At 47.5% G+C, this 17,154-nt stretch overlaps 1 protein-coding gene across 1 annotated transcript; it reads right to left on the bottom strand.

Moving 5' to 3' along the window:
- Positions 1 to 5,822: 5,822 nt before the first annotated feature.
- LOC109143308 lies at positions 5,823 to 15,546 on the bottom strand. Its single transcript, XM_039564144.1, has 10 exons — positions 15,428 to 15,546; positions 14,414 to 14,601; positions 13,795 to 13,947; positions 13,464 to 13,574; positions 9,684 to 9,822; positions 8,766 to 8,857; positions 8,159 to 8,299; positions 7,831 to 7,941; positions 6,673 to 6,811; positions 5,823 to 6,083 (listed from the first exon to the last, which is right to left on the bottom strand). The coding sequence occupies exons 1-10, from the start codon at positions 15,468 to 15,470 to the stop codon at positions 5,995 to 5,997; spliced, it is 1,206 nt and encodes a 401-aa protein (XP_039420078.1). The 5' UTR covers positions 15,471 to 15,546; the 3' UTR covers positions 5,823 to 5,994.
- Positions 15,547 to 17,154: the final 1,608 nt, after the last annotated feature.

Raw genomic sequence — 17,154 nt, 5'->3', positions numbered from 1 at the left:
AATAAAATTATTTTGCCATTTGTATCCCTGCTGCATGTCACTGAAAATTATTTCCTGCTGTAACTACTTGATAAATATGGGGATTGTACTTCTGCAAATTTTTACCTGCTGGAGTCTGATGATTATGAGATAGGAGTCCAATTGTAGGCAAAAAATAAATAGGTTTTATAGCGTTTTTCTGATATGTACTGATTACTTTTGAAAATTCTCTTGAAATTTAAGACCAGATATAGCCTAGAGAAATAAAAATAGAAAAACTCTAAAAATCTTGCATTCAACAAAATAAGGAAAAGCCTTTGTACCTTCCAAAATGCTCTGTACTTTCCCTGTAACCATAGCACCCACCAAATGTGGCCCAAATAGAACATGGACACTGAAAAATTTTTCAAGAAATGGGCATTTCAAGCTGAAATATCCCACATATATGCAGGTCTGTAGTGGTCTCGTTGTGATTTTTAGGTGACAACAATATTTTTCTTCAGCTTGTCTCATTTTCTGTGGTGATGTAAATACTTATTGACAGTGGCAGTCATTCAGTTGGGGAGGTTTTTGAATATATGATATTAGTTTCAAGTTTCATTCTGTGAGCAACTTACAGCTATCACTGTAAAGATTCCAAAATTTCTTTTCAACTGCAATCCAGCCCATTATTGTAAAAAGGTGGTTTTTAAATATATATAGGCAAAAAAAACTTGTAACCAGTGCTGCTTTTGCAGTATTAAATAAAATTCTGGTCCTGGTTTCACTGAGGCAACTCTGAAGTCCAAAGGGACATTTTTATATGTACTGCTACACCAAAGGGGGGGGTCACATTCCTGGTTATTTAGGAGCAGCAGAGCTTGTGTGGATTTCTGTGAGAAAACACAGGGTTTCTGCATGGGCTCTGGGGTGAATCACTCTCTCCCCCAGCCCTGTCTGGCACTGCTGGAGAGAGGAACCATGCAGGATCCCTGGGAGCCAGGTGTTGTGTAGGCCTGAGTTTACCTAAAACATTCAGAATTGTGTCAAGAGCCGGAGCCCAGACCTTCCTGCAAATGCATTCACCCACTCATTTAATTAATAATGAATTAATTTAATTCATTTCCATGTATTAAAAATCATGGAAAACAACAGGATTTCAACAAGGGATTTACTCAGCTTCACTTGGAGGTGAGGAAGTAATCTGCAACCTTGTTGACCTGTCTTTATTTTGGAACACAGAGGCTGTCAGTAGCAGACTCACCAGGAGCTGGATAAGCGAGGTAGGAGGGAATTCCTCTGCACAGGGCTTGGATGTGTTTTCCATATGGGCTCAAGCTTTGGAGTCTGTTCCTCGAGATAATGAAGCGATTCTCTCTGGGTGGCAATTGGTAAGGCCCAAGTCCCTGAGCATCAAAGAAACAAACGCAGAAAACAGCATTTGGGAAAACCAAAACTGGAGTTCAGAACTCGTACACACTTCTTTGGAAACGGGGAAGGGGTTATTCCTGGGCAGTGCAACTTTAGAAGGAACTTTTACAGGGACTCAGCCCTGCTGAGAAGGTTCTCTTCAGTTCTTGGAGCCTTTGCTCAGTCAATTGGCTTTCACACCATCTGCATTTACCCTCCTACCTTGTCTCCTTGAGGTGGTGCAGGGAACTGTTTGTCAAGCCAAAACCTCTTGCACATTGTAGCAATGATGTTTTGTTTTTTTTAAAACCATCTTGAGTGTAATGCAGCCTTATTGAAAAAGAAAAACGAGTTCTTGTTGCAAACAATATACGATGAAAGAAAGAAGTGGATTACCAAAGATAAACAATTAAAAAAAAGGCTTTATACAAAGCAAATAATCATTGGCAAAGAAAATACTGATCCTTTCAATGATATTGTTCAGGTAAATGTGTCATGGAAGTTGACAAGGGACTTTGGTAAAAGGTAAATTGCCTCCTCCAGCAATGTCTCATGTATGATGTGTTCTCCAGCTTAAGCACAACCCCGGTGCCAGAGTGGTGTGAACTGTCATTGTGGTGCTCCTTGGAGTTTTCCTTCATGTTCCAATTTTTGGAAAAGATTAAAGGAGGTAAGGATTTAGCTTCCTGGATTCCCAGCAGTGTTTCACTCAATAAAGCATTACCTCTAGTAGCCATGTTTTGGGGAATTACTGCTCTTGGAGACCAGATTAAAGGGGAGATAATTTCTGGCCTCAGGGAGGAGGCTGGGAAGCCGTTAGTGCTGTTGTGTCAGACTTACATTCAGGCTTTATCCCGAGCTGGTGTCCATGACCTACCTGGAGCTCTTAGTGGGACTTGTGGGAGTGACACTGATTGTATTAGGAACATTGGTTGCCTGGCCAAGGCAGGGAACAAGGGATAATCACTTTCCCCTGACAGCCTTGGAACATTATCTACCTGTATCATAGCCTGAGTGGAACGGTGCCATTGTTACCAACCTGGGATACGGCCAGGGCGGAAATCTCCTGGGGACTAAGGACAATCATCTCTTGACTCTACAACCAGCAGTGCTAAGTGAGGCCTTTGAGCTCTCCTGGACTGCAGTGGGCTCCACAAGCACTTCCCTTGGAGTGGGATGTCTCCTGGAGCTTGCAAACCCGCAGGTTTGCAATACTCAAAAGACTGTCTCTGAAGACTGGGCTGATAGCCCCCACTCCTCGAGGCTCAACCCTCACCCATTGAGAAATGCAAAGGCATTTGACCTGTTTCAGTGAACTCAAGGGAAATTTTTAACAGGTACTTTTGCACACATAAATAATGATATAGACAGCTCTGGGCCTCTGTGTGTACATGAGGAATGATTAGGGTATGAATGTTGCTATCTTGGATCTATATTTTAGTCTTTGTTGTAACTGTAGTAAACCCTATTGAATCACCTTGTAAATGAGTCAATGATTAAATACTCTTAAACCCTTTGAACCCTCACCCTTTGTACCCCTGGACTCTGTGTATGCCATTCTAAAGTGATTTTAATTTGACTTTCCCCTGCAGGTTTCATCCCTGCAGTAAGCAATAGACTAAACCTTGCCATTGAACTCTGTTGACCTGTACTTTCACAAATTCATGTTAAAACCTTCTTTTACCAATACCTTTCATGGTGATTCTTTAAGTGACTGAAACCACTCATTCACAACACCCTGTTAGCAAGAGCTGGAGCCAGGAAACCACCGAGAAGCAATCACAATCTGGAAGGAGTATTTGAAATTCACAACGTTTTAACATCGTGACTGCTTATCTTCCATCAAGTTATTTTCTGTCTTAAAATAATTCTGACTTCCAGTTTACTTTGTGTACAGGCTCAGCACTTTCTGCAGTGGGATGCAGCTGAAGAGGATTTAAATGTGCAGGAGAATATTTGTTATGATGAAAAATTCATTTGTGATAACTATTGTGAAAAATTATCTTGGACGCATTTCCGTGAACATAGAATTGGTCCAAACTTTCATTTTAAAGGATTTTGATGAAAAAGATCTGAGTGCACCTGAGTCTTTCATGTCTCACGGTTCTCCTACGCTCTCAGCAAACAGCTGAGCCCTAACTTTATGTGACTTGCTGAGACTGCTGATTTGCCTCTGAGTCGTGAAGGAGAGCATATTGTCCTGTGGACGCCTCCCGTGTGTGTGCCACCCCTGGAACAGAGCACTTCTCTCTTTCCCGTTTGAGTAGGCATGTGGAGTTCCATCCCTGCCAAAAGGGAGATTCCACCCCTGCAGTCCCCACCCCTTTGGCATTTTCACTCTGTGAGCCCTACAGAAATCACTAAGAGTTCACTCAGTGCCAGGAAAAGCTTCAAAACCGTTTAAAAGCTGCCCAGCCTTAAGAGTTTTGTGGGAAAGTGATAGGTGTACTTACAGGGAACTCCATTTGGATGGTAGGCCAGGCCAGCTCTGCTGGTAATTGATGTGTACTCTTACTTTTTATACATAATATCCCAAAGTTAAACCTGAAAATGGGTTTACCTTATTGGCAGGTGCCCTGTGTTCACAGAAGCATGACGAGTTTCCTGGGGAAGTGCTCTGATAAGAGCAGGCTTTGATACCAGCCTGATTGAATTCATTGCATACAGGGAACTGAAAGAAAACTGGTCATGCTAAGCTCAATGTATTTAACAGTAACTTTCACATGGAACAAAATGATCACCAGAAGCAGAGCACAGATTGCCAGTAAACTTTAGTGACACTTTGTGCCGATTGTGGCAAAGGACTCAGCTTTGAAGTCGTACCTATAACCAAAACCACTGTTCAGACCAAGGAGGTGCTAATCTGCTGTGTTAAAAATGTTCAGTGAGTCCCGGGAGATCACGAGGTTGGCTCTAAACCGTAGGAATTGCTGAGTTCTTCTGCTGACCTTCCTTTCCGAGCTCATTCAGCATCTGCTTTCTGGTTGTCAGACATGGCCCTGAGAATCTTCAGAATCTTCCCAGAGCTCCTTCAGGAGAGTAGCAGCTGATTATGGACTAAGGGCTGATTTGAGAAAGGGCCCATAAACTAGAGGTAGCAAAACATGTGTGAGGGAGGAGCAGTGACATGGGGCACTTTCTGTCACCTGCCACTTTAGGAATCGATTTTAATCTTCTCGACTTTGACAGTGATACACAGAGCCATGGCCCAGGAGCCTGTGGTAATTGGATTGCTTTTTCCCTGTGGCCTGTTCCAGGTTCCAGAAGCAAGCACTCCCAGAGGAGCTCACTTGCCAACTTCCCAAAGTGCTTTGTATTTGAGAGCAGTTCTGCCAGTCCCGTGTGCTGACTGTGCCCTTGGCTGCAGTTCAGGGTGGGTTTGCACAACTAAAGCTTCCTCTGCCTTGCCAGAACGGCGCGACGGGGACTCGGTGTCACTCGGAAGCTGATGTCCTCTGAACACTCTTCTCCTGTGCCATCCACTGCTGAGGATCATTGCTGCAGCTGTTCCTGCAAAAGCCAGGGATTCTTGCTTTCTTAGGGAAGGGGAAGGCCCAGTTCTCACTTGTGCTTGCTCAGGGCCACACTGTGTCCTTCTGCTCCTGGCCTGGGGCCTTGCTGGGGGTGCCGAGGAGGTGCAGCAGTCTGCCAGCACTGTGAGCGGAGCACTCGGCTTTTCATCTGTTTCACATCCACTTCGTACTTTGCTCAAGGTGTCAAATACGGTGAATGAAAGTGATAAATTGCTGATGGACTGGGGGAATTAAAATAACTTGTGTAACATGAAGAAGGAAGGAGATTGGCAGCAACAAACTCCTGCTTGTCTCTTCACTTCTGGGACTGATGTGGGCTCAGCCAGGTAGTTCAGATACCTTTGCCTGGGAGGTGCCTCAGTGAGCTCTGCATCCTTGCAACCTGCTATAGAATAAAGCCTCTGGGGCCAGTCAGAGTATGCCAGAAACTGAGGGATGTTGTATGGCTGGTATTGGTACTAAAGACAGATTTGTATTCACCTGGATAACCTGGGGCATCCTTCCATTTTTGTTAGAGAAGAGGGAATACTCAGTCTTGATTGTAAAGATTTGAGCAACAGGAATCCCCACCTTGTCCTATTTTAGGAACAGAACAACTCTGTAAATCCCACAAAGGAGGCTCCTCTTCCCCTAAAAAAGGCAAATTCACTGCTTTGCACTTCTTTCCTTCTGCCTTTTGTGCCCCCTGAATCAAGATTTTTAATGTGAGGCATCTTCCCCTGAATGCGGAAGGAAGGTCCCAACTGTGAATGCCTTGTTTGTACTGCACACACCCTGGGACTTGCCCAGCTCTGTGGGTGTGCCCTGTATTGAGAGCTGGCATTTGAAGGGCTTAAATGGGGCAGAAGGGAGATAATAAAAATATTTTTGTGGAGGTGTTCATAGATGAAAAAGGATAGAATAACGACCAACAAGCTGGAGTTAATCCATAATGAAGGACTTTATTTGAAAGATATGGTTACCAGTTGATCTGTGTCAGCATCTAAATCCCCAAGAACATCTCTAAATGGAGATGTGAGGGAGGAATGGCATCAGGGTTTGCCTTGGGAGCAGCTCTGGAGCCTCTGTACTTGATTGAAGAAAGGTAAGGTTTTCAGGCCTTGATACTGCCACCACAATAATTCAGGTCCACGAGTTTGAGGACATCAAGTGAAACACACGATCCCTGATTCAGTTGGGGTCCTATACAAACAACATGAAAAAAAAAAAAGAAAAAAAAGAAGAAAAAAAAGAAAGGCACTGGCTTAGATGCTGTTGAGTGCTCTGTGCAGCTGTCTGTTGACAGCCCTTAATACCTGGCACATTGCACTCATCTTTTCAATCACATTGAGCCCTTTCAGCTTAAAAGCAAGTTTAAAGCAAAGCATGCCGTGAGGTGGAAATGCTGCTATGCCAGAATGCAACATTTGGAGCCTCAGCTGTAGAGCGTTTTCCCAAAGAGGGTAGGAGACAATCAGCTTGGAGAAAGGCTCAGAATACTTTGATGGTGCTTCAGGATTAACTCCTCAGAGTAAAATAATTATTTGAATATATTTCAAACAAATATAGTTTTTGAGCTCAATAAAAGAACTTCTATGATTAAGAAACTGGCAGCATCTCAGCAGGTTTATACACATCTCCATAACAGTGCCTGCTCTTCTACAAGGATGCATGTCTGTTGCTTAGTTTCTGTCAATCTCAAGGTGCAAGAACAGCAATTGTACTTTAATCATGCCCCAAGAGAAACAAATGCCAGGACACTTAGAGACACAATTCCCATGCTTGCACTCACTGTGAACTTCGTAAGCCATGTAGGTGGTGAGTCCGCTGCACATAGAGAAGACGTCTGCTCCATAAGACCTGAGGTTGTTGACCAATCCATTGGCGACAAAGGTGATGTGCTTGGTAGGTCTTCCAAAACCGATCTGGTTCTAAAGGTCAAATAGCAGCATTGAGCAAGCTCAGTACCGGGATCTGGCTCCTGCTAGGCCTATTCCTAGGTCTGGAATGAGGACTCGGGGCTGGCTGTTTGAGTCCCAACTGCCTTTAGGGACACCTTTCAATCCCCTTGGGGCCTGTGGGAGCACTAGCAAGCCTTGAAGGCAGCTGCAAAGGCAGAGCTCGTTCTAAGGGAGTCAAGGTGCAGGGAGCCCGAGGGGAAGTGGCAGCGCAAGGAAAGCGCTGAAGAGGAGAAGAGGAGTGTGGCCGCTCTGTGTAGCCAGTGCTGGGCTCCTTGCAAAGCATTTGCTCAGTCCCTGCCCTCGGCCCTCAGAGGCACTCGGGCTGTCGGCTGGAAGGCCGGCAGCAGAAGTGTCTTCCTGATTTCTTTCTGCCCTACAGGTCTTCCTGCTATTTAAACTTTGGATTTTTTTAAGGACTCAGTTCTCAGATTTCAAGGGAAGCTGGTGTTTAGCAAAGGTGAATATGCTGAATGCTGAGATCATTTTTATGATGTCTGTGCTAATTTGGTGGGCTGAACTAAAGAAACATGATGCATAGTTTTCTTCAAAAAGATTGAAAGCTTACTAAAATATTATTCAAGAAAACTGAAACACTTTTTCTTCCCTTATTAGATTTTCTAGACTTTGAGAATGGGACTTTATGAAATGTACTGAGCACAGAATCTAAACTCTTGGTTACTAAGTTAGTATAAAAAGTCAATCGAAAGAATGATGTAAATCATTGTGAAAATAATCTAGCTAATCTGGGACTTGGATTCACATGATTAACCTGCACTAAAGGCATCCCAACGAGGATATGGTAAGTTTTGAAAGCTGTCCAATGATGTAACTGAAAAATATCACTGAAAATATCAATGGAAATAGCCATTAAAAAGGCTTTTAATTAAGCAGTTGATTAAGAGGGTTTTGAAAATAGAAGTGTTTCAGACAAAAAAATGAATATCAAATACAGTACAATATTCCAAGCAACAGCTGACTGTGACTCTTACCCTATTCTCTGAAGCCAATCTGACTAGAGCATCAAAGCTTGGCATCTCATTTTTGTTCATGGTAGAAATGTAGCAAGTTCTCTCTTGCACCACTTTGGTTGCAATGATGCCCTGTAAAATAAAGTTATTAAAGCACACAGTTCGGATTTTCACCTAAAAAGACGGGATAAAATCTGGATAAAAAGAGTAACAAATGCAGAGAGTTTTGACCTCAAATCATGGACTCAGAATGGTAAGAATAAAGAAACAAGGCCCATTCCTGGTCCCAGCTCTACCAGCAGCCAGTCTCTTCGTACGCTTAGTGAACGAGCAGCCCCCTGCCACTCACCGTGTTGTAGTTCCAGATGGTTTTCCATGAAAATTGTTCGCTCCTTTGCTCGATAACCACCACACGTGTTTGACTGCTGAGGGTCAGATTTTGGAAAAGACCACCGCCAGAGACATGGCAGTTGTTATCCATCTGCTGAGACTGAAAAGCCAAGGGAAAGAAGACGTTTAGCCTTTGAAGGGAGACAGTGACGTCCCCAAAGCTTTAGAAAAATCCCTGCTACAACAGAAGAAGTGCTGGCCCCAGGACAGTGCCGGCACTGCCCTCATTCTTTTCCAAAGGACCCAGAATCAAGGCTGTGGCATTGGGCAAAGGCCCTAAGAATTCTTTTCAAGCATTCAGTGAATCATTGCTGCATGTGACAGCTGTCATCTGGTGCCTTTGGAGGTTGATGCATGCAAGACCACTGGCCACAGTCAATCCAGGCTCAAGGTCTTGGATGGAAACCTCTGCTGACCCACGGCTCTGTTTCAGCATCTGCACCCTCGAGCAGGAAGCTCTCGAAAGAAGAGATGCCAGGCCAGAAGGGCATCAGGCTTGGCTTTGGGCAGCAGCTCTGGAGCCCCCCCATTTGGTTCAAGAAAGGTAAGGGCTAAGGTTTTCTCACCTGCCCATTGCCATTGCAGTACTTCAGATCCACAACACTAAGGACATGGAGGGTAATGCATGATCCCAAGTTCACCTGGGGTCCTTGGAAAGCTAGAAAAGAAAAGACAAAACCCCATGAGTTAAAAGACCTTGGTTGCCTTTTTACAGGAGGATGCTGGTGTTGCTCAGAGCCAGGCAGGTTCTGAAGGATTGCTGCACTAGGAATGTTTGAGCTGTACGAGGGACAGATTCCCTTGGAGAGCCCAAAGAGCACCAGCTCTGTGGCTCAGCAAGGAATGCCCACAAAGACGTGCTCTTGAAACCCCTTTGGCATTTCCCGTGCAGAAATCGGGGCTCTATGGCACTCGCTCCTGGGAATCCCGATGGCTGGGCATTACACGGTGAGGCTGCTGGCAGTTCACGGGCCCAGGCATATGGGCTGTGACGTTCTGCAAGAATCCTACCACGTGCAGGTCATTAAAGCCCTGGGGAATTCCAATCGTTGGCCCTGAGAGAAACCTCGAGGGATTGAAGCTGCTTGGCTTAGTGTTGTGAAGCACCGGGGTTTGGTGGCTGCCTGGATCACACTCATCAGCAAGCTCTGACCTGAAGGACAGCGGTTCTTAGGGCAACCCTTTTTCTCTGCCTGGGCAATACAGAGGAGCTCAATGTGGCCCAAAACTCTGGGTCCAAATTTAAACCTCCTTAAGGTTCCCGGAAAGGACCTGTAAGAGCTTGTTTCAGGTCACATATGGCAGCTGTGACACCACCCGGTTCCAGTCCTGATGGGCGGCGATGCCGAACCCTTTGTGCAACTGCTGCAGCCCTTGGTTTCTTTCCCACTCAAGGTGCAAGAACAGCAATTGTGCCTTGGTCATTCCCTAAGGGAAACAAATACCAGGTCACTTAGAGACACAATTCCCATGCTTGCACTCACCGTGAACTTCGTAAGCCATGTAGGTGGTGAGTCCGCTGCACATAGAGAAGACGTCTGCTCCATAAGACCTGAGGTTGTTGACCAATCCATTGGCGACAAAGGTGATGTGCTTGGTAGGTCTTCCAAAACCGATCTGGTTCTAAAGGTCAAATAGCAGCGTTGAGCAAGCTCAGTACCGGGATCTGGTTCCTGCTAGGCCTATTCCCTAGGGGAAAGGCTGGGGAAGAGGGAGACGCTCTCCTGTGCCCCATAGGAAAACTGAGTCGGGCCAAGTGCAGCAGCAATGCAAAGTTCTGAGCTGACCAATGCAGTTTGGTACTGAATAGTCTGTGAGGGACTTTGAGGTCTTGGCATGTAAGAGAATTAGGGCCCTTGAAGGGCTTCTCAGAGAAAGGGTTTGCCAGAAACCTGCGGAGCTCAAGGTTCTCAGAAAAAGCGGAGCTGAGGGAAGGAATGGTGCAGCCCCTGTTTTCTTTCAGCAAAGGATTCCTATGAAGAATTCTCTAGCCCCACTACTGTTGAGAGAAAGAAAATCCTGCCACTTGTGAAAACCTCATTCTCTCCAGAAGATAAAACCACATGAAGAAACAGCCCAATGAACTTCAGGGTCAAGACACTGCTATTCCTTGGGAATCTTACCCTGCTCTCTTGTGCCAGGCGGGCCAGATTATTGAAGCTGGGCATCTCACTTCTGTTCATGATGGAAATGTAGCAGGTGTTCTGTTGCGTGACTTTGGTTGCAATGACGCCCTGTAAATCAAGTTATTGAGAACTCGCACTTCACTCTTTCAACCCTTGGGAGTGGACAAAACCCATTATTCAAACAGGAACGAATGCCCAGAGTTGCTACCAAAAATCATGGACTCAAGACGGTCAGAATACAGAAACAAGCCCTGTTCCTGGCCCCAGCTGGAGCAGGAGCCAGTCTCCTCGTCGGCTTTGTGAACGAGCAGCCCCCCTGCCACTCACCGTGTTGTAGTTCCAGATGGTTTTCCAGGACCCGCTGATGCTGTTTTGCTCAATGATTGCCACATGCCATTGCCTGTTGATGGTCACAATTTGGGACTGGCCACCAATGATGACTTGTGTGTTGTTGCCTGGGATGTTGCCTGGGATGCCGGGAATCTGCTGAGACTGAAAAGCCAAGGGAAAGAAGACGTTTGGCCTTTGAAGGGAGACAGTGACATCCCCAAAGCTTTAGAAAAATCCCTGCTACAACAGAAGAAGTGCTGGCCCCAGGACAGTGCCGGCACTGCCCTCATTCTTTTCCAAAGGACCCAGAATCAAGGCTGTGGCATTGGGCAAAGGCCCTAAGAATTCTTTTCAAGCATTCAGTGAATCATTGCTGCATCTGACAGCTGTCATCTGGTGCCTTTGGAGGTTGATGCATGCAAGACCACTGGCCACAGTCAATCCAAGCTCAAGGTCGTGGTCTTGGGCAAAGGCCCTAAGAATTCTTTTCAAGCATTCAGTGAATCATTGCTGCATCTGACAGCTGTCATCTGGTGCCTTTGGAGGTTGATGCGGGCAAGACCACTGGCCACAGTCAATCCAGGCTCAAGGTCTTGGATGGAAACCTCTGCTGACCCACGGCTCTGTTTCAGCATCTGCACCCTCGAGCAGGAAGCTCTCGAAAGAAGAGATGCCAGGCCAGAAGGGCATCAGGCTTGGCTTTGGGCAGCAGCTCTGGAGCCCCCCCATTTGATTCAAGAAAGGTAAGAGCTAAGGTTTTCTCACCGGGAAAGGTCCAGTCCAACTGCCATTCCAGCCGCCAGTCCAACTGCCTTGCCAACCGCCAGTCCAATTGCCTTGCCAACCGCCAGTCCAATTGTCATTCCAACCACCATTCCAATTGCCATTGCCATTGCCATTGCCATTGCCATTGCAGTACTTCAGCTCAACAACTCTCAGGACACTGAGCGTAATGCATGATCCCAAGTTCACCTGGGGTCCTTGGAAAGCTAGAAAAGAAAAGACAAAACCCCATGAGCTGAAAGACCGTGGTTGCCTTTCTGCAGGAGGGTGCTGGTGTTGCTCAGAGCCAGGCAGGTTCTGAAGGATTGCTGCACTAGGAATGTTTGAGCTGTACGAGGGACAGATTCCCTTGGAGAGCCCAAAGAGCACCAGCTCTGTGGCTCAGCAAGGAATGCCCACAAAGACGTGCCCTTGAAACCCCTTTGGCATTTCCCGTGCAGAAATCGGGGCTCTATGGCACTCGCTCCTGGGAATCCCGATGGCTGGGCATTACACGGTGAGGCTGCTGGCAGTTCACGGGCCCAGGCATATGGGCTGTGATGTTCTGCAAGAATCCTACCAAGTGCAGATCATTAAAGCCCTGGGGAATGCGACTGCTGCCACTGAGAAAAACCTCGAGGGATTGAAGCCACTTGGCTTAGTGTTGTGAAGCACCGGGGTTTGGTGGCTGCCTGGATCACACTCGTCAGCAAGCTCTGCCCTGAAGGACAGCGGTTCTTAGAATGACCCATTTTCTTGACTGGGCATTACAGGGGAGCTCAGTGTGGGTTGAAACACTCCGGACCCAAATCGAAGCCCCCTTAAGCTTTGTGGAAAGCAGCTGTAAGGGTTTGGTTTGGGTCATTTCTGGGGGCTGTGACACCACCCTGTTGCAGTCCTGATCTGCGGAGATGCCAAACCCTTTGTGCAACTGCTGCAGCCCTTGGTTTGTGTGCACCTCAAGGTGCAAGAGCAGCAATTGTGCCTTGGTCATTCACCAGGAGGAGAAAAAGCCAGGTCAGTAACACTCAGAATTCCCATGCTTGCACTCACCGTGAACTTCGTAAGCCATGTAGGTGGTGAGTCCGCTGCACATAGCGGCAATGGTTGCTCCGTAGGAGTTGAGGTTGTTGACCAATCCATTGGTGACAAAGGTGATGTGCTTGGTAGGTCTTCCAAAACCGATCAGGTTCTAAAGATCAAATAGCAGCATTGAGCAAGCTCAGTGCTGGGATCTGGTTCCTGCTAGGCCTATTCCTAGGTCTGGAATGAGGACTCGGGGCTGGCTGTTTGAGTCCCAACTGCCTTTAGGGACACCTTTCAATCCCCTTGGGGCCTGTGGGAGCACTAGCAAGCCTTGAAGGCAGCTGCAAAGGCAGAGCTCGTTCTAAGGGAGTCAAGGTGCAGGGAGCCCGAGGGGAAGTGGCAGGGCAAGGAAAGCGCTGAAGAGGAGAAGAGGAGTGTGGCCGCTCTGTGTAGCCAGTGCTGGGCTCCTTGCAAAGCATTTGCTCAGTCCCTGCCCTCGGCCCTCAGAGGCACTCGGGCTGTCGGCTGGAAGGCCGGCAGCAGAAGTGTCTTGCTGCAGCCCGTTCTAAACGGGAGCCAAAGAGGGCAGCAGCAAGCCCGGGCAGATCCATTTGCTCTCGGACTATTTGCAGGTGGTGCTTAAGACCTCTCTGAGGGCCCTGGCTGCTCTAGCGGGACGAGTCTTTCTGAACGGCTCTCGCGGCGTTGTTTCAAAGGAATTGCCGCTCTCTTTTCCTCCTGGAGTGCTTTGTGGCCTGGCCCAATTCCCTGGCTGCTGGTGTTCCCTCGCACGCCCTCTCAAGGTTCTCAGAGAAAGCGGAGCTGGGGGAGGGAACGATGCAGCCCCTTTCTTCTTTTGGCAAAGCATTCCTACAACAAATTTCCAATCTACACTACTGTTGAGAGAAAGGAAAGCCTGCCACTAGTGACAACCTAATCGTTTCCATAAGGAAAAAGCACATGAAGAAAGGGCCCGCTGATCCCCAGGGTCAGGAAGCTGCTACTCCTTAGGAATCTTACCCTGCTCTCTTGTGCCAGGCGGGCCAGATTATCAAAGCGGGGCATCTCGTTTCTGTTCATGACGGAAATGTAGCAGGCGTTCTGTTGCGTGACTTTGGTTGCAATGACGCCCTGTAAAATCAAGTCATCGAGCACTCAACATTTACATTTTCCAACTGTTAACATTGGCATGAAGTCAGGATGGAAACCGTAACAAATGCTGAGACTTTCTACCCCACATCGTGGACTCCAAACATTCAAAATACAGAAACAAGCCCCGTTCCTGGGCCCGCTGGAGCAGGAGCCAGTCTCCTCGTCGGCTTTGTGAACGAGCAGCCCCCCTGCCACTCACCGTGTTGTAGTTCCAGATGGTTTTCCAGGACCCGCTGATGCTGTTTTGCTCAATGACTGCCACACGCCATTGCCTGTTGATGAGCACAATTTGGGACTGGCCACCAATGATGACTTGCGTGTTGTTGCCTGGGATGCCGGGAATCTGCTGAGACTGAAAAGCCAAGGGAAAGAAGACGTTTGGCCTTTGAAGGGAGACAGTGATATCCCCAAAGCTTTAGAAAAATCCCTGCTACAATAGAAGAAGCGCTGGCCCCAGGACAGTGCCGGCACTGCCCTCATTCTTTTCCAAAGGACCCAGAATCAAGGCTGTGGCATTGGGCAAAGGCCCTAAGAATTCTTTTCAAGCATTCAGTGAATCATTGCTGCATCTGACAGCTGTCATCTGGTGCCTTTGGAGGTTGATGCGTGCAAGACCACTGGCCACAGTCAATCCAGGCTCAAGGTCTTGGATGGAAACCTCTGCTGACCCACGGCTCTGTTTCAGCATCTGCACCCTCGAGCAGGAAGCTCTCGAAAGAAGAGATGCCAGGCCAGAAGGGCATCAGGCTTGGCTTTGGGCAGCAGCTCTGGAGCCCCCCCATTTGATTCAAGAAAGGTAAGGGCTAAGGTTTTCTCACCGGGAAAGGTCCAGTCCAATTGCCATTCCAACCGCCAGTCCAATTGCCTTGCCAACCGCCAGTCCAATTGTCATTCCAACCACCATTCCAATTGCCATTGCCATTGCCATTGCAGTATGTCAGATCCACAACTCTCAGGACATTGAGCGTAATGCATGATCCCAAGTTCACCTGGGGTCCTTGGAAAGCTAGAAAAGAAAAGACAAAACCCCATGAGCTGAAAGACCGTGGTTGCCTTTCTGCAGGAGGGTGCTGGTGTTGCTCAGAGCCAGGCAGGTTCTGAAGGATTGCTGCACTAGGAATGTTTGAGCTGTACAAGGGACAGATTCCCTTGGAGAGCCCAAAGAGCACCAGCTCTGTGGCTCAGCAAGGAATGCCCACAAAGACGTGCTCTTGAAACCCCTTTGGCATTTCCCGTGCAGAAATCGGGGCTCTATGGCACTCGCTCCTGGGAATCCCGATGGCTGGGCATTACACGGTGAGGCTGCTGGCAGTTCACGGGCCCAGGCATATGGGCTGTGACGTTCTGCAAGAATCCTACCAAGTGCAGATCATTAAAGCCCTGGGGAATGCGACTGCTGCCACTGAGAAAAACCTCGAGGGATTGAAGCCACTTGGCTTAGTGTTGTGAAGCACCGGGGTTTGGTGGCTGCCTGGATCACACTCGTCAGCAAGCTCTGCCCTGAAGGACAGCGGTTCTTAGAATGACCCATTTTCTTGACTGGGCATTACAGGGGAGCTCGGTGTGGGTTGAAACACTCCGGGCCCAAATCGAAGCCCCCTTAAGCTTTGTGGAAAGCAGCTGTAAGGGTTTGGTTTGGGTCATTTCTGGGGGCTGTGACACCACCCTGTTGCAGTCCTGATCTGCGGAGATGCCAAACCCTTTGTGCAACTGCTGCAGCCCTTGGTTTGTGTGCACCTCAAGGTGCAAGAGCAGCAATTGTGCCTTGGTCATTAGCCAAGAGGAGAAAAAGCCAGGTCAGTAACACTCAGAATTCCCATGCTTGCACTCACCGTGAACTTCGTAAGCCATGTAGGTGGTGAGTCCGCTGCACATAGCGGCAATGGTTGCTCCGTAGGAGTTGAGGTTGTTGACCAATCCATTGGTGACAAAGGTGATGTGCTTGGTAGGTCTTCCAAAACCGATCAGGTTCTAAAGATCAAATAGCAGCATTGAGCAAGCTCAGTGCTGGGATCTGGTTCCTGCTAGGCCTATTCCTAGGTCTGGAATGAGGACTCGGGGCTGGCTGTTTGAGTCCCAACTGCCTTTAGGGACACCTTTCAATCCCCTTGGGGCCTGTGGGAGCACTAGCAAGCCTTGAAGGCAGCTGCAAAGGCAGAGCTCGTTCTAAGGGAGTCAAGGTGCAGGGAGCCCGAGGGGAAGTGGCAGCGCAAGGAAAGCGCTGAAGAGGAGAAGAGGAGTGTGGCCGCTCTGTGTAGCCAGTGCTGGGCTCCTTGCAAAGCATTTGCTCAGTCCCTGCCCTCGGCCCTCAGAGGCACTCGGGCTGTCGGCTGGATGCCTTAGGAAACAACCCAATGAATTTGAATGCTAAGAACCTGTTACTTCTTAGGTATCTTACCCTGCTCTCTGCAGCCAATCGGGCCAAATTATCAAAGCTGGGCATCTCATTTCTGTTCATTGCAGAAATGTAGCAGGTGTTCTGTTGTGTGAGTTTCGTTGCAATGATGCCCTGTAAAATAAAATTATCAAGCACTCACAATTCAGTTTTTCTTTTGAGTTTGTGATAAAGTTGGGATTGAAGCAGTTATGAATGCCAAGACTTTCTACCCCATATTCTTTACTTCAAATGGTCAGAATACAGAAACCATTCCCATCCCTTGGTCATCTTTGGAACAATCTCGCTCCCTGCCACTCACCGTGTTGTAGTTCCAGACAGTTTTCCATGATAAATTTTTGCTCTTTTGCTCAATAATTGCCACCCGTGTTTGACTATTGATCTGCACGCCTTGTGAGATACCGGTGATAGTGATTTGGGACTCTCCACCAAAGATGATTTGCTGGTTTTGATTTATCTGCTGCGACTGGAAAACCAAATGGAGCACTTTTAGATGGACGTGTTAGTCAGTGTCATTTCCAATGCTTTTAAAAAAACCCTGCTACAATAGAAGAAGTTCTGTCCCCCCTGTAAGACCCAGGAGTGCCCTCAGTATTTTCAAATGGACCCAGAATCAAGGCTGTGGCATTGGACAATAGCCATAAGAATTCTTTTTAAGGATTCCCTGAATCCTTGCTGCATCTCACAGCTGTCATCTGGCGCCTTTAGAATTTCATCTGTCAGAGAAAACTTCAATTCCTTTTCTCTAAAGTGGTGGAGAAAGAATCAAGGAGATCTCATGAAGCAGGGAACATAGAAAGAGCAGCCATTCATGTGGAAATTGGTCACTGTACTCACGTAATCAGCAAGGGCTGGAGTCAGGACAAGTCCAAGAAGGACTGCAGTCAAAATCTGGAATGAAAATCAAATACAAAAGTGTACCTGCAGCTCTGGCTGACAAATCCGGTCATGAGAATCCTCCTTCCCTTTTCCTAATCTGATGTTTAAAGGTCCTCCTTTCATCCTGGCATTGCAACAGTGCCCTAAAAGGGAGTCACCCTTGCTTTACCCCAGGGTGCTGCACAGGAGACACATTTCCCACTTGCTCTTTCAAGAGCTGAATCTGCAGTTGTTTCTCAGACCTGTGCAGGCACACACAGGTATTTTACAAGAGTGGGGAGAAAG

The sequence above is a fragment of the Corvus cornix genome, chromosome 22 (genome assembly GCF_000738735.6).
Source record: "Corvus cornix cornix isolate S_Up_H32 chromosome 22, ASM73873v5, whole genome shotgun sequence".
NCBI classification, from domain to species: Eukaryota; Metazoa; Chordata; class Aves; order Passeriformes; family Corvidae; genus Corvus; species Corvus cornix.
The sequence above is the reverse complement of the archived record's forward strand: the minus strand, read 5'-3'. Positions and strand labels throughout refer to the sequence as shown.